Source organism: Oncorhynchus mykiss, chromosome 19, assembly GCF_013265735.2.
Source record: "Oncorhynchus mykiss isolate Arlee chromosome 19, USDA_OmykA_1.1, whole genome shotgun sequence".
Classification (NCBI taxonomy): domain Eukaryota; kingdom Metazoa; phylum Chordata; class Actinopteri; order Salmoniformes; family Salmonidae; genus Oncorhynchus; species Oncorhynchus mykiss.
The window spans coordinates 47907240-47925374 of NC_048583.1; the positions used below are offsets into that span (position 1 = coordinate 47907240).

The 18135-nt window shown below is 42.0% G+C and overlaps 1 protein-coding gene across 3 annotated transcripts in view; it reads left to right on the top strand.

Annotated features, from left to right (window-relative positions):
- The window catches only part of LOC110498042 (connector enhancer of kinase suppressor of ras 3), a 76089-nt gene that overhangs the window by 45377 nt on the left and 12577 nt on the right, over positions 1-18135 (top strand). The window contains exons 14-16 of one of the 3 annotated variants that reach the window (XM_036954967.1): positions 9056-9318; positions 12449-12486; positions 13989-14031. In XM_036954967.1, coding sequence (XP_036810862.1) covers positions 9056-9318; positions 12449-12486; positions 13989-14031 — 344 coding nt within the window. Of the gene's footprint in view, positions 1-9055; positions 11227-12448; positions 12487-13988; positions 14032-17488; positions 17641-18135 lie in introns of those variants that run through there. The other 2 variants (XM_036954968.1, XM_036954969.1) reach the window with 2 other exon arrangements.

The following is an 18135-nucleotide window of genomic DNA, read 5'->3' on the forward strand; positions in this document are numbered from 1 at the left end:
AGATGTTTCGGCGGTTGTCGGTCTTCGCGTTCAATGATACCGAATTCCTAGCTGCAGACTAGTAAATAATATCAGACTTGTTCTTATTCTGTCGGTATCGATAGTCTAAGAGTTTAACCACGTGGGATGGTTAAAAGATTAAGCAATCTATTTAAACCTTATTTCCCTCTATGATAGAGGTACTGGTCTGGTGATAGAAAACCCAAGTGGGGTTTTTATTCAGAACATCGAAAAGGGCTGTCATGACGCCAGGTCCTGTCTGCCCCTGGGGGCGTGCCAATGACTTCGTGAAACTTTAAACAGAAATCCAATTCTCTCACATTAACATCATTACATAGCATCCGTCATTTCACAAATAGTATCATCTTTACTCATTCATTTTGTACAACAATTAGATGTAAGCCTCATAACTGAGGCTATTGTATAAACAGTGTTATGGTAATGTGGCCGTATTGTCTCTCGTGAGTTTCACAAAATTGTACCAAACGGACCAGTTCGTAGCTGGATTCTTCACCGATCTTTTGTACATTCTCCAGAACATAAATATTGTTCGGACCTCCAGTTCTGTAAGGTGGAAGAAATTCCTTTGTTCTCTCTATGAAAACTCACTCTCTCGCTCTCTACTTTGGCTATGAGGAGATGGTCTCTTCCAGGAATTTACAACCTCTCTGACCACAGCAGCCAGGGTGTAGGAGACAGAGAGAGATGGTGCAGAGGTAGGGGGATGGTGCTTGCTGTGTCCAGAGGGCAACGTCATGACAATCATCCTTCATGTTTCTACAACTTGATTGGATTTCACCTGCAGTAAATTCAATTGATTGGACATGATTTGGAAAGGCACACACCTGTCCGTATAAGGTCCCACAGTTGCCAGTGCATGTCAGAGCAAAAACCAAGCCGTGAGGTCGAAGGAATTATCCATAGAGCTCTGAGACAGGATTGTGTTAAGGCACAGATCTGGGGAAGGGTACCAGAACATTTCTGCAACATTGAAGGTCCCCAAGAACACAGTGGCCTCCATTCTTAAATGGAAGTTTGGAACCACCAAGACTCTTCCTAGGGCCGGGTGCCATGCCAAATTGCACAATCGGGGGAGAAGGGCCTTGTTCAGGGAGGTGACCAAGAAGCCGATGGTCACTCTTGACAGAGCTCCAGAGTACCTCTGTGGAAATGGGAGAACCTTCCAGAAGGACAACCATCTCTGCAGCACTCCCTCCACCAATGAGGCCTTTATGGTAAGGTGGTCAGGTGGAAGCCACTCCTCAGTAAAAGGCACATGACAGCCCGCTTGGAGTTTGCCAAAAGGCACCTAAAGGACTCCGACCATGAGAAACAAGATTCTCTGATCGGATGAAACCGAGATTGAACTCTTTGGCCTGAATGCCAAGCATCACATCTGGAGAGAACCTGGCACCATCCCTACGGTGAAGCATGGTGTTTGCAACATCATGCTGTGGGGATGTATTTTAGGGACTGGGAGACTAGTCGGGATCGAGGGAAAGATGAAGGGAGCAAAATACAGAGATCCTGGATGAAGACCTGCTCCAGAGCGCTCAGGACCTCAGACTGGGGTGAAGGTTCAGCAGGTTAGTGACGGTTTAGCAGGTTAGTAGCCTAGTGGTTAGTGTTGGGCAATAACCAAAAGGTTGCTGGATCGAATCCCAAAGCTGACAAGGTAGAAATCTGTCATTCTGCCCCTGAACAAGGCTGTTCCCCAGTAGACCGTCGTTGTAAATAAGAATTTGTGCTTCTGACTTGCCTAGTTAACTATAGGTTACATTTAAAAAATAAATACAAATTTCAACAGGACAATGACCCTGAGCACTAAGCCAAGACAACGGAGGAGTGGCTTCGGGGCAAGTCATTGTCCTTGAGGAGCCCAGACTTGAACTTGATCTAACGTCTCTGGAGAGACCTGAAAATAGCTGTGCAGCAACACTCCCCATCCAACCTGACAGAGCTTGAGAGGAAAATGAGAGAGAAAAAGAGAAAATCCCCAAATACAGGTGTGCCAAGCTTGTAGCGTCATACTCAAGAAGACTTGAGGCTGTAATCGCTGCCAAAGGTGCTTCAACAAAGTACTAAGTAAACGGTCTGAAGACTCTACTTTTTAAAAATATATTTGTCATTATGTGTAGATGAGCGGGGGGAAAAAACAATTTAATACATTCTAGATTAAAGCTGTAACGTAACAAAATGTGGAAAGTCAAGGGGTCTGGGTACTTTCCAAATTCACTGTACAGTCATGGCCAAAAGTTGAGAGAATGACAAATATTAATTTACACAGTTTGCTGCCTCAGTGTCTTTAGATATTTTTTGTCAGATGTTACTATGGAATACTAAAGTATAATTACAAGCATTTCATGAGTGTCAAAGGCTTTTATTGACAAATACATGAAGTTGATGCAAGGAGTCAACATTTGGCATGCTGTCAATTAACTTCTGGGCCACATCCTGACTGATGGCAGCCCATTCTTGCATAATCAATGCTTGGGAGTTTGTCAGAATTTGTTTTTTGTTTGTGTGTCCATCCGCCTCTTGAGGATTGACCACAAGTTCTCAATAGGATTAAGGTCTGGGGAGTTTCCTGGCCATTGTTCCCCGAGTCACTTAGTTATCACTTTGTCTTATGGCAATGTGCTCCATCATGCTGGAAAAGGCATTGTGGGTCACCAAACTGTTCCTGGATGGTTGGGAGAAGTTGCTCTCGGAGGATGTGTTGGTACCATTCTTTATTCATGGCTGTGTTCTTAGGCAAAATTGTGAGTGAGCCCACTCTCTTGGCTGAGAAGCAACCCCACACATGAATGGTCTCAGGATGCTTTACTGTTGGTATGACACAGGACTGATGGTAGCGCTCACCTTGTCTTCTCCGGACAAGCTTTTTTTCCGGATGCCCCAAACAATCGGAAAGGGGATTCATCAGAGACAATTACTTCACCCCAGTCCTCAGCAGTCCAATCCCTGTACCTTTTGCAGAATATCATCTGTCCCTGATGTTTTTCATGGAGAGAAGTGGCTTCTTTGCTGCCCTTCTTGACACTAGGCCATCCTCCAAAAGTCTTCGCCTCACTGTGCGTGCAGATGCACTCACACCTGCCTGCTGCCATTCCTGAGCAAGCTCTGTACTGGTGGTGTCCTGATCCCGCAGCTGAATCAACTTTAGGAGATGGTCCTGGTGCTTGCTGGACTTTCTTGGGCGCCCTGAAGCCGCCTTCACAATATTTTGAACCACTCTATGAAGTTCTTCATGATCCGATAAACGGTTGATTTCGGTGCAATCTTACTGGCAGCAATATCCTTGCCTGTGAATCCCTTTTTGTGCAAAGCAATGGTGATGGCACGTGTTTCCTTGCAGGTAACCATGGTTGACAGAGGAAGAACAATGATTCCAAGCACCACCCTCCTTTTGAAGCTTCCAGTCTGTTATTCTAACTCAATCAGCATGACAGTGATCTCCAGGCTTGTCCTCGTCAACCCTCACACCTGTGTTATTGAGAGAATCACTGACATGTCAGCTGGTCCCTTTTGTGGCAGAGCTGAAATGCAGTTGAAATGTTTGGGGATTCAGTTCATTTGCATGGCAAAGAGGGACTTTGCAATTAATTGCAATTTATCTGATCACTCTTCATAACATTCTGGAGTATATGCAAATTGCCATCATACAAACTGAGGCAGCAGAGTTTGAAAATGTGTGTCATTCTCAAAACTTTTGGCCACGACTATATATGTCAAGCTGCATCCCTGTCTCACCCCACATTCCTCTGGATTTTTTTTTTCAATCATTTTAACTGCACAAAAAATGTTTTTCCCCTAACACTGCTTACTGTCAATTTGTGTAGCAGACCCTCATGCACAATTTAGTCAAGCTTTTTTGAAATCAATAAAGCATGAGAAGACTTTGCTATTGTTTTGGTTTGTTTGTCAATTTGGATGTGCAGAGTGAATACGTGGTCTGTCAAAGTAATTGGGTAAAATGCCAATTTGACAATTGCACAGTACATTATTTTCACTGAGGAAATGTACGTGTCTGCTGGTCGGAAAATTCTTGGCATTATCATTAAGGTTGCTGTTGACGCAAATCCCATGGTAGTTATTGCGGTCACATTTGTCTCCACTTTTGTGGATTGGGGTGATCCGTCCATGGTTCCAAATATTGTGGGAAATGCCAGAGCTGAGGATGTTGTTAGTTTAATTGTAGCCAATTGGAATTTGTGGTCTGTTTGTTTTATCATTTCTTTTAGGATACCATCAACACCACAGGCCTTTTTGGGTTGGAGGGTTTGCATTTTCTCCTGTATTTCATTAAATGTAATTGGAGAATCCAGTGGATTCTGGTAGCCTGTGATAGTTGATTATAAGATTTGTAATTTATCATGTATATATTATTTGCTGTTCTTTGTTATAGGGCCAAAAAGATTGGAGAAGTGGTTTACCCATACATCTCTGTTTTGGATAGTTAACTCTTCATGTTGTTTGTTTAGTGTTTTCCAATTTCCTCAGAAGTGGTTAGTCTATGGGTTCTTCAATTATATTGAGCTGTTACTTCTTTTTCCATAATGTATTTCTGTATTGTTTTAGTAATTCACCATAGTGGAGGTGTAGACTCAGGTTTTCTTCGTCTCTGTTTTTGTTTGGATAGTTTCCTCAATTTCTTACTTTCTTTATCAAACCATTTTGTCATTGTTTTTCCTTTTCTTAGGCTGTCTACTTGACATTTTTAGATTTGATAGGGAAGCTAAAGGTCAAATATACTGTTTAGGCTTTATACTGTGAAGTTTATACCTTCTCTATGACAGTGAAATGTTTTGTCCAGGAAGTTGTCTAAACGAGATTGAATTTGTTTTTGCCTAATTGTTTTTTGGTAGGTTTCTACACTACTTTCCTTCCATCTATAGCATTTCTTAATACTGTGGAGTTTTGGGCTTTTATTGAGTATTGCTCTGTTCAAGTAGACTGTGATTTTGCTGTAGTCTGATAGGAGCATCAGTGGGCTGACAAAGCTCAGAGACTCTGGGTTGAGGTCAGTGATCTACAGTACTACTGCCAAGGGATGAGCTGTACGTGTACCTACCATAGGAGTCTTCTTAAAGCCTACCATTGACTATGTACAGACCCAGCGTGCGACAGAGCTGCAAGAGTTGTGACCCATTTTTGTTGGTTGGTTGTTTTTGGTTGGTTGTTTTTTGTGCCACTGAGGGCCTCCCCAGTGGCACAGCGGTCTAAGGCGCTGCATCGCAGTGCTTGAGGCGTGACTACAGACCCGGGTTCGATCCCAGGCTGTGTCACAGCCGGCCGTGACCAGGAGACCAATGAGGAGGCGCACAATTGGCCCAGCGTTGTCCGGGGGAGGGCTTTGCCAGCCGAGATTTCCTTGTCCCATTGCGTTATAGGTAGCACGCATGAGGACATTTCTCTTTTGAGAATTTCTTTATTGATTTCTAGACACATTTTCCTGTTTTGACTAATTGAATAGTGTCTTGCTGGTCTGGGCGGGGTGTCCGTTGCTCTTGCTCCTGTGGTTGAGTGTTCCTCCTAGTGTTCCTTCAAAGTCCTGGCAAAAGTTGGTCTTGCTACCTTCAGTCTATTGTGCGCTAGCTCAAACCCAACATTAGCACGAATTACAGCATTACAAATCTTCTCCGAATTGTGAGAATTATCTTTCAATCTGTAGTATTGTATAGGTTTTACATTTCTCGAGGTAGGAATATCGCAAAAGTAGGATCAATGGCTCATTCGAGAGAAGACACCGGCCAGTGTTGAAATCTGACATGTATGATAAGTTTTCGTAATCTAAAAGTTGTATTCCTATTAACTTCAGTGTAGTGAGAGCGACTTTATCACGGTGCTACGTCAAACCGGACAGATTTCTGCCTGCTTGAACAGCAATATCTCAGATATGCATGAAAACATGAATTGACCCAGGGAATCGATAGAACATCGCTCAGAGATGCATAAAAACAATATAAACATTCAAAATGGGTGAACCGTTCCTTTTAACTAAAGGGAGAAACTCTAGAAAGTTGAGTGAAGTTCAATCTCTCTGCTTCTATTTTATTTTGTGCTGCAGTCCTGGAGAAGCTGCGTGCTTAGAGGGAACATTGCCCGTGACATTTTTACAGCCACTTATACTGAACAAAACTATAAATGCAACAATGTAAACTTTTACTGGGTTACAGTTCATATAGGAAATCAGTTTAAATAAATTAGGCTCTAATCTATGTATTTCATATGACAGGGCAGGGGTGCAGCCATGGGTGGGCAAAGTCCCACCCACTTGGGAGAAAGGCCCAACTGCAGATTTAGTGCCCTTTTATTGTCCCCAGCACAAGGTTCACCTGTGTAATGATCATGCTTTTTAATCAGCTTCTTGAAATGCTCACTAACAGGCATGTAAACAAATTTGTGCTCAACATTTGAGAGAAATAAGCTTTTTGTGCATATTTCTGGGATCATTTATTTCAACTCATGAAACATGGGGCCAACACTTAACATCTTGCATTTATATTTTTGTTCAGTATAGATAACGAGCAGGTTAAACTTAAGGGTCGCCCTAACTCATAGTACTTTATTTTTCACGCAGGAAAAAAAGATTAAACGCCTAAGAAATATCTTGCTGCGTTTTGTATATGCAGATCTAAAATTCGTGTTATTGTAATTTTTGCTCAGCATCAAATACATTTTGTGCTTAAGTTGCACTTCTGCACTCGGATGATAATTCCCGAATGGGCATTGTATCAAAAGACAGCCCTCTGACTGATGTGTAGCTACTTCTCTCTGGTACTTTTATCTGTGTAGCCAGCCTACTTTTCTCTGGTACTTTTATCTGTGTAGCTACTTTTCTCTGGTACTTTTATCTGTGTAGCTACTTTTCTCTGGTACTTTTATCTGTGTAGCTACTTTTCTCTGGTACTTTTATCTGTGTAGCTACTTTTCTCTGGTACTTTTATCTGTGTAGCTACTTTTCTCTGGTACTTTTATCTGTGTAGCTACTTTTCTCTGGTACTTTTATCTGTGTAGCTACTTTTCTCTGGTACTTTTATCTGTGTAGCTACTTTTCTCTGGTACTTTTATCTGTGTAGCTACTTTTCTCTGGTACTTTTATCTGTGTAGCTACTTTTCTCTGGTACTTTTATCTGTGTAGCTACTTTTCTCTGGTACTTTTATCTGTGTAGCTACTTTTCTCTGGTACTTTTATCTGTGTAGCTACTTTTCTCTGGTACTTTTATCTGTGTAGCTACTTTTCTCTGGTACTTTTATCTGTGTAGCTACTTTTCTCTGGTACTTTTATCCGTGTAGCCAGCCTACTTTTCTCTGGTACTTTTATCCGTGTAGCCAGCCTACTTTTCTCTGGTACTTTTATCTGTGTAGCCAGCCTACTTTTCTCTGGTACTTTTATCTGTGTAGCCAGCCTACTTTTCTCTGGTACTTTTATCTGTGTAGCCAGCCTACTTTTCTCTGGTACTTTTATCTGTGTAGCCAGCCTACTTTTCTCTGGTACTTTTATCTGTGTAGCCAGCCTACTTTTCTCTGGTACTTTTATCTGTGTAGCCAGCCTACTTTTCTCTGGTACTTTTATCTGTGTAGCCAGCCTACTTTTCTCTGGTACTTTTATCTGTGTAGCCAGCCTACTTTTCTCTGGTACTTTTATCTGTGTAGCCAGCCTACTTTTCTCTGGTACTTTTATCTGTGTAGCCAGCCTACTTTTCTCTGGTACTTTTATCTGTGTAGCTACTTTTCTCTGGTACTTTTATCTGTGTAGCTACTTTTCTCTGGTACTTTTATCTGTGTAGCTACTTTTCTCTGGTACTTTTATCTGTGTAGCTACTTTTCTCTGGTACTTTTATCTGTGTAGCTACTTTTCTCTGGTACTTTTATCTGTGTAGCTACTTTTCTCTGGTACTTTTATCTGTGTAGCTACTTTTCTCTGGTACTTTTATCTGTGTAGCTACTTTTCTCTGGTACTTTTATCTGTGTAGCCAGCCTATTTTTCTCCTGTAAAATGCAAGATTAAATTTAAGCAAAACATTAGGAAATGTAGCTGGTTCCTCTCTTTCAATGATAAACATTACAAAATATGATGGCCATGCATTTTTTTTTTTTTTTTTTTGCGTTGTAAGCTCATTTACTTGTGTGGCTGCTAGCCAAATAGTGTTGCACTTCTGTTGTCATCTGATGACAATTAAGCTATTTTCTGCCCAATCTGTTGCGCTAATGTATTTTCTGTGAAGGAAGACTTTAGTTACACGTCCCTGATCAGTCTATTGAAGCAAAAAAACATACTTTCAATATAAAACACGACCCCTGTCAATACACAGCTGGACTCACCTGCTACCCACTTTCTCCCATTGTGCGATTTACAAAAACACGTGTTCTGGGGAGCTACGGTAAGCTTCATTATGTATAAGAATGTGACAGGTGAAATGAAGAAGGCAATCTATCTCCTGACGAATTGCACAAGTTGACTGCAGGTATTTATTTAAAGTAGCTACAAATATGACAATTTATAGAAGTTTAGAAGGTTATTGAAAAACCATCCTGTGGCTATTTCCATATATCCTGGTATAGAAGGTAAAATAACATTGTTACGCAGTTCCCATTTTAAAATAACAGTTCTGTTCCGGTATAGATCAACAGTATAGATCACTTTTGTTCCCACTTCTGATCTTCGTTCTTTTCTGTTTTTTTAAACCCCTGGTTTACACCGAGAAGATCAGTTCTTCATCCCCTGGAGAGGACAGACAGTTGTGAATGCAGACAGAGCTATCAAACAGTCTCTCACTGCTGGAAACCCAATTACACTGCAATGGTAGAGGAGAGGGAGAATGATTTAATTGGCCTAGATGCCTGTGCAGTGCTCTGTCATTGCATGGCTCACACATGCTGTAGAGATCAATTGTACTCATTTAATTTAATAGTGCTTCTCTTAATGCAGTTTAGACCTATTGAAGATAAGCCTTAAAATCAACAACCTATTCTCAGTAATGTGTGTTTGTACATTACATTCTAATCAATTGTACTAAAGATGTGTGTTTCCCTCCACGCTCCCCTCCAGGCGAGGATCTACTGTACAGATACCTGAGTAATGAGCGGATCCCCACCATCGCTGAGGAGGTCACATCAGTGGCGCCGCCCTACAGGCCAGTGGGGGAACGGCAGCTGGTCCGAGGGGTGGACCACATCCGGGGCAGCCACTACTTTGCCAACCAGGACCTCCACCACAGCGCCACCATCCCCTACCAGGACCATGACCTGGACAGCAAAAAGACACCCATAGCCCCCGCCTCCAAACGCCCCCCGGCAGAGCCCTCGCTTCTGGTCAGTTGGATCACACGGCTTAAGCTATTGACTCACTGATGGGCTTCCTGTTCCTCTTTTTGTCCTCCTTAGTGCTTTTTTGTCCTCCGACTGTTTGCAGTGGGCTCTCCTTCTCTCTCACTTTCTCCCTGCCTTCCCGGTGTTACTACTACTGTACTGCTACTGTACTGCTCCACAACCAAACTGCTTTAGTAGTTAACTCACTGCATTCTGATACATCATCTCCTAACCAATCCCAGTCCCCTACCGACTACCAACCAATCCCAGTCCTCCACCGACTACCAACCAATCCCATCTCAGCCACACAATCAGATAAATATAAGAATATTTAGTGCGCTGGTTGCCACACCCAGCACATGCATGAGAACAATAATATTTGGAGCTAGAGGTTTTACCAAAAGGAAATGTCTGTCTATCTGTCTACAAATGGACAAGAGGAATGTTTTGGGACATATCAGCCTTGTATCTTCATGGGAACTTTTTAAAATATATTTGTTTTTACTTAGTGCATTCGGAAAGTGTTCAGACCCCTTCCCTTTTTCCACATTTTGTTACGTTACAACCTTATTCTAAAATTGATTCATTTTTTCCTCAATCTACACATAATACCCCGTAATGACCAAGCAGAAAAAGGTGTTGCAACAAAAACAACACTAAAATAACATACGTATTCAGACCCTTTCTCAGTACTTTGTTGAAGCACCTTTAGCAGTGATTATAGCCTCGAGTCTTCTTGGGTATGACGCTACAAGCTTGGCACACCTGTATTTGGGGATTTTCTCCCATTCTTGTCTGCAGATCCTCTCAAGCTCCGTCAGGTTGGCTGGAGAGAGTTGCTGGACAGCTATTTTCAGGTCTCTCCAGAGATGTTAGATCGAGTTCAAGTCCGGGCTCTGGCTGGGCTACTCAAGAACATTCAGAGACTTGTCCCGAAGCCACTCCTGCGTTGTCTTGGTTGTATGCTTAGGGTCGTTTTCCTGTTAGGTGAACCTTCATCCCAGTCTGAGGTCCTGCGCGCTCTAGAGCAGGTTTTTGTTAAGGACCTCTCTGTACTTTGCTCCGTTCAGCTTTCCCTCGATCCTGACTAGTCTCCCAGTCCCCGATGCTGAAAGAAATCCCCACAGCATGATGCTGCCACCACCGTGCTTCACCGTAGGGATGGTGACAGGATTCCTTCAGATGTGACGCTTGCCATTCAGGGAAAATAGTTCAATCATGGTTTCATCAGAACAGAGAATCTTGTCAAGGGGTCTGTATACCTTCCGAATGCACTGTATCTTTGAGAAACAATCAAACACTTTTGCAGGGAGTTTTAGATTTGAATTCCAACTGTGTTTTTTTATTTGAGATACAAAGAAAAAAAGAGTTTCCAGGTTTCTATTGTATTTCTACTGTTTGTCTCTACATGTCAGGCCCTTGTTACCATTCAGTTAAACTACACTGCCAATGGTGGCCTTTTTAAAAGCTATGCATATCGGAACTCTCTACTGTCACAGATTGATGCTGCATGGCGGGTGACAAAATACTGTTTCAACATCACCAGCAATTATTATCTCTGGGTTCAAGGCTATGCACTCCTCTGTACAGTCCCATGTCCTGCCTTGTTCTGTAGACACACTGCTCTGTGATCATCCTGCTCAAAGGATGCGAACAGCTGCTTGTCTACAATCAGCCTTGGGAACAAAGGTGTGTAGGTTAGGCCTCTGGAGTCACTGGCCAGGCAGTCTTCTGTAATCAGCACAGATAGCTTAGTAAGACTACATGGATAGCTTATAACAAGTGTAACAACACCAGAGTTTAACGGACAATATTATTCAATACCACGACATGTCAAGAAATGTAACAAACACAATTGTACCTTTTTTGTAACATTTTGATAGTATATTATTAAAGGTCCAGTTGATTCCATTTCTCATTTGTTTTGTCTTTATTTAATTTATTTTTACTGAAGAACTAGATTAAACAGGTTGGTGATCTGTCAAATCTCCACACCAACCATTTGCATGAAAGGTGTTAGCATTGTTACTTTCAGTGGCTATTCACCCTGGAAGGGGACCTTCAGGGGCTTAAAGCTGTTATGATCTGGCCTAATTTGCTTTGACCTTTTGAGACTGAACTCTACTTCTGTTTTTTTGAAGCATGTGGTGAAACTGGACCGTCAAGCTAAAGTTACCATGTCTCTCTCTCTGCTGGCCATGCTTCTGCAACTGCCTTATTTCAAACTTAAATGGACCCTACGTTCTAATTAAGGAGATTGAAGCATATGTCTTATTGTACTGTCAAGATATCTTGCTTAAAATATACTCTTAACCTCTGTACGCCTTTTCACCTACATCTGAATTGCACTCGGGACTCACTTTATTTTATTTGTTACATTTGATCAAAAAAGCTGGCAGACCAATTTGGCTTTTGAAAATCATAATACTAGACACGAAGAACAACATTAACTTTGTCATATTTCTACATTAATCTCACTACTTTCTCCCCCTCTACCTTTCCCTGCATGATTATACCGGTTGTCTGGGTGCCCCCTGTCTCTGTTTTAGTCTCTCTTCCTTCTAACCTTTTGTGCCCTGCCCTAGCCTGCCTAGCTATGGCAACCTGCGGTCCTTAACTAATCTGCATGTTTGTGGTGGGGGAAAATACAGCCTGCTCTTTGCTTCTCCCTGCACTGTTTGCTCACTTCTAACAAAAGCCACGGCCATGCATTATGTTCATGTGAAAAGGGAAAGATGTTATGCATGTTGACAGATTTGTATGTATTTCTTTTCACCATTTTCTTTGAAGGAAATAATGTTGGTGTGTTGAATGACATGCTCTCTATTTTTCTTTTTTACATGTTAAGCTTTGGAGGCGAATCAGCGATTTGTCCAACTTAACACATTAGTAAATCAAAACTTCTAAATTAGCCACATAGATGTTCTTAAAACATTTAAGGATTTTTAAGTGACTGTAGAGCAGGTCTTGCCTCCAATGCCTTTCAACGATATGGGCAAGACAGACTAGAGTAGTCTCTAACCCACAAGAACAGAAGATGCAGAGAAAGTGACTCAGAAGGCCAGTAACTGTTGACCAGTGCTGTCTGGGTAGTGAATGAGTTAACTTCGTTCTTTGTGTCCGTCACTCACAGGTGTCTGACAGGCGCTCCAGCAGTGGCTTCCCCAACAGGTGGGTGGTCACATTACGTCAATCATAACACTCATAACAACCCATTCTCAATTGCTTGTGTGTTGTACTGTAAGCATGTGAAGTATGAGGTCAGATAGGACAAATACCCCTGATATTTGGTGACATCTGACTGAAGCCCCCAGTAGTGGCATGTTTTTAACCAAGCCAGGGGCGGGTGCTCTGAACTGGATTTTAACGACAAATGAAAAAGTGTGGTAGAAAAAACTAACCTCAGCCTCATGGTGTCAGATGACCAGACAAGAAGACCAACAGACTACTGGGATACCACATGCTAGATCAGACAGGTAGTGTTACAACCGCAAGGCATGACTTTCTTTGAATGATTAAGACCCAGAAGGAATAGGGCAGATCCTTCTGTGTGGGAATAGAGGGCTCTGAATGAGGATAGTTCTTATTTTAGGGATTTGGGTTTAATCTTTGAAGACATCACCAATCATATTTTATTCCCCTTATTGAAATGAAATTAACCTCACTTCGGTGACCTCCTACAAGAGGAATCATAAATGATGACCGTGTTATAACAAAACATGATTTTCCAAACAAACTATAAATACTGTAGCTGCTCCAACCTACTGACTGACGATGGTGGAAGGATCACCCTGTCTGTCTGGTAGAGCCTCTCATTGGGCCTGAGGAGGTGTGACTGCACTCATTAACACTGGGATTGATGACTAATCCCAACACACTCGCACACCCCAAACTGCTATTTTAAGACCCCCTCATTCTCTGCTTGTTTGTCACACATGATGAGTGCCCACACATTAAGACCCTTATCTGTCCTAATTGCACATATTTCAGATCACACTGTTACATTATATAGTAGACAATTGAGTGATTATTTGCATGTAACAGCAGAAACACTTGATTATGAATATTCAATAAGTTTAGGACACTCAAGTATCTAGCTAATCCACTTACAGACAACAAATTAATTATTTTCAGTAGCCCTTTCTAAAAAAAATCAGAGGCGGGCACATCCACAGACGTATTAGCTGAAGGACTGATCATAAATCTCACCATGTCTCAGCCATCTTAAACCAACCTTCTGAGACCATCGAACAAGTTTTGAATTTACTGACACTGGGGGGAAAGAATCATCAGACAGGGAAAAACACGTGGCTCTTTGCCTGTCTGTGTCCTCCCGACACAGAGAAAAAAATCTGGCCACAATACCCATTTTGTCAGCGCAAATTGTATATGAAAGTTAACTGAAATGGAGGCTAGATAAAGACAGTAAGTGCCTATGTATGAGCCAAGGATGCACTAAGTATGTGTTGGTGATTTTCAACTTCCTGTATGTGTCATCCAAAACCAAAATGGTATAGTAAGTGTATGTGGTATGTTGAGGTTGATGCAGGGGGTAGAATGAGTGGTTTGGACAAGTGAATATTACCCATGTGCCCACTGACTAATTGTCATTAGTCTAGATTCTATGCTAGATGCTTTGTTTCTAATCTTGCCGCCTCCTCTCTTCTCACCAGATACAGCCAACCTCATATTCGGTCCTGGTCCTTCTCCCAAGCGGTAAGGACATGTCTGAACCTTGAGCCTTAAAATAATCTGTTTTGTGTCCATGAACTCTCTCTACCCCACTGGTTCAGAGTGGCTCCTGGTCTCCATCCCCACATCCCAATCCTCCATGATCCTGTTAATGGTGATGAGAAGCCCTGGAGTACTCATGTGATGAATGAAGCACACATACTTAGCATTGATTTCACAATTCAATGAACAGTGATAGAGTATGGCAGAGTTCTAAATCTATCAATTAAAGGGTTGTTTTTGGAGGAGAAGAGTGAGAGCGAGTGTGAGAGAATCAACCACAGATTAACAAGCGACCTGGTACAAACGCTAAACCATTATCCATATCCTTCATGGTCTTCATAATGGTGGCCATTTCATTGCCAGTTTAATAATATCAGTTAATAGCTAACCATGAAAGTGGCCATTCTGGAGGCTCTTATCAGCAGCGGGACATAACCAACTGTTATGTCTCAAAATGAACCGTTGTTGAAATGGACCTGCCACTGATTGGTTATGACAGATCTAAGTATTGGATTACCTGGCTGGGGGGGGGGGGGGGGGGGGGATGGTGTGTGTGTGTGTATCGTAATATTCAGCGGCCAAGCCTCTGCATGGGCCCAGTATTTCAAAAGTTATCCATCTCGATTTTGCCTATCTGATAGGATTAAATGTATAGCAATAGAATTTACCAATCGTTGACTTGATTGGGGACTCGTTCTAGTCATTCTATTTCTATGCATTTAATCCTATCTGATAGGTGAAATCCAGATGGATAACTTTTGAAATATTGGGCACTGGCCATCACTTTCCTGCCTCCTCCCCTCCTGTCATATCCAAGAGAGCCATGAGTTAGTTAATATCAATCCATAAATCACACATAACAGACATACACATCCAGTGGGGTCTGATAAATGACCACGGGGCCTAGTGACAAGGTAACGTATCACTAGTGCACTGCAGGTGCATGCTGTCCATGACTTATTTAACACAAGAAGACCTAACTGTCAAGGCTGGGGGGGGTGCTGTGTAAGTCATACATTTTCATTTCTTCCCTCTGAATATTTTCAGAAGGAGCGGGGGATCATGTATGTAGGTGGGGGGATCATCATTGCTCATCAAATTATGGACCACTGCAGCACTCTGTGTTCCCTGTGAAAATAGTGCCACAATGCCCGGCAACAGGGCAATACCTATAACAGGGTCTTACAGTGCAGTGGGGCCTTTGCCAACCTCCTGTAGTCACAGCACACTGAGCAGTGTAAAGAACCTGATACCATCTGCAGCCCGGGGCCCAAGCCCAGCATGAGAGACCCCAGGTAAAGAAGAGACACTGTCTGCCAGTGAAAGCCCCTTGCTCCGGAGCAGGGCTCGGGAATATTAGATAAGTGCCGTGACAATTATCAGAATGGAACATGACGGGAGTTTTAGCCCACAATGCTGTGACAAATCTACATTCCCAGGAAGGCTATTGGACTCTGACATGAGTGGCGGAGGGCTTACTTAATTTCCCCCACTGTGAGGGAGGGAGGGACAGAACCTCCATAATGGTATATTTTGTGAAATTGATTCAATAGTGAGGGCTTTAGTAGAATGTAATACCAGCATGATTATGGCAAGTGTAATTGTTTGCGCAGACTGTGGGTATACTGTATATGATCCACAGCAAAGTGTGTGACAATTCAATGAATGTCAAGTCAACAGGATGACGTATTATACACAAGTGTAGCCTGTATGTCCCTATATTATGCCTGTCACTTTTTGGGCACAATGGGGCATGAAATGAGCCCCATGAGAGTTGAGGTCAGGGGGGACACGAGGAGGAGGGTAACCTCTATATTATAGTTGTCCTCTCCAGGAATATGTCTGGTTTGCCACTAGTCTCCCAGCACTGGGAGAACCCACCACATTCAAACCTCGGAGCAGATAGCAGCTTCCATCCACAAACATTACAGCCCCAGTCAGAGCGCTAGATCTGCTCCCGCATGCAGACAATGTTATGGCTACGGCTTGTGCTCCCCACAGGGAGAGAAGAGTTTTGATTTTCCCACATATTTCCTCCCAGAAAACCATAAGTGGACCAAGAGGGAACTCTCTGCCTCTGATCTAGTGTTTTATTATCTGTTGCTGAAGCAGCGGCTACTCTTCCTGAGGTCCACATAAAACATGACATAATACATATCAATAGGCAAGGACTGAACTACACACTTTTTATAAGAACAATATTACTAAAAAAAGGTCCTACGCACAGTTAATTGCATACATACAGTGAGCTCCAAAATAATTGGGACAGTGACCCATATGTTGGGGGGTGGGGCTCTGTACTCCATAGAAATGATTGGTAAGTAAAGTATTGTTGCATTTTGGGGTCACTTTTATAGTAAATAAGAATAGAAAATATTTCTAAACACTTGTACAATAATGTGGATGCCTCCATGATTACGGATAATCCTGAATAAATCGTAAATAATGAGTGAGAAAGTTACACACACATATCATACCCCAAGACATGCTAACCTCTCACCATTACAATAATGGGAGGTATGATATTTCTGCGTCTAACTTTCTCATCATTATCTACGATTCCTTCATGATTATCCGTAATCACGGAGGCATCCACATTATTGTTGAAGTGTTTAGAAACCTTGTATATTATTTTTTTCAATAAAAATGACACCGCCACATCAGTCATTACCAAATTCAGCTGAGGCCTAGAACTTAGGGAATGATTTGTACCAAATACAATGCTTTTAGTTTTAGAAATGTTCAGTGCTAGTTTATTACTTACCACCCATTCCAAAACTGACTGCAACTCTTTGTTTAGGGTTGTAATGATTTCACTAGCTGTGGTTGCTGACGTGTATAATGTTGAATCATCAGCATATATAGACACAGGCTTTGCTTAGTGCTAGAGGTAGATCATTAGTACAAAAAATAGAGAACAGTAGAGGGCCAAGAGAGCTGCCTTACGGAATACCACACTTTACATGATTTACTTTAGAGAAGCTTCCATTAAAGAATACCCTCTGTGTTCTATTGGATAGATAGCTCTCAACCCAATATATATCAGAGGATGTAAAGCCAAAACACACGTTTTTCCAATGACCGATTATGGTCAATAATATCAAAGGCTGCACGGAAGTCTAACAATACAGCTCCCACAATCTTCTGATGATCTGACACATGTATTCATTTTTTCCTAAGGCACCTCCGTTATAGTATATTTTATGAAATTCATTCAGTAATGATGGCTTTGATAGACTGTAATATCCGCATGATTATGGCAAGTGTACTTGTAATTGTTTGCACAGACTGTGGATATATATGGGCTACAGCAAGAGTTTTACAATTCAATGAAAGTCAAATCAACAGGTTTGGCGTATTATACACAAGTGTATGCGGTCTTTACACATTTGATGCGCTGGCTAGAGGGACATCTAGTGGTTACTAGGTGGTGGCGCACACACTAACTCAAGTGTAAGAATTCTGAATCACTGATACTTTATAACGACCCTAATGTTCGACAACGTTTTAGCGGAGTTTCGACGTTGCAAACTCTCCTTCAACAGAAACGTTATCGTCGTTAAAATACGCATTTTCAAATCTAGGTTGCAGGTATGTTTTGGGGTGATATATTTGAGTACTTGACTCAATTTAATGTTTGAACACCAATTGTTTTTTTTCGTTGCCCTGTTAGTTAAAACTGCATTATTATAGGCCAATATGATCTTTACACAAACACGGGGTTTGGTTAAACAATTTAACTAGTCAATACATCATAGAAAGACACATTTTAGTAAATGGCTAGGCATAAAAAGGTTCACTGAACCCGGGATTAGTCGAGTCAGTGTTTTGCTTGGCACTTGGGCATAACAAATCCTACACCGTAGTTTTGTGATATTGTATTCAGTTCCAACCATGGCCGTTATTGGTCCTATTCGGGGTTCTTGGGAGGTCCCTACCCTATTGAAATTGAAGATGGTTAGTTAGGTTAGGTTTTAGGGTAGGGAAGTCCCATGGATCCCCCAGATAGCACTAACCAGCAGTGATTGAGTGTGGAAGCATTTTGCCCCTCTTGACCTCTCTGATGTGGTTATGCTGCTCTCTAGA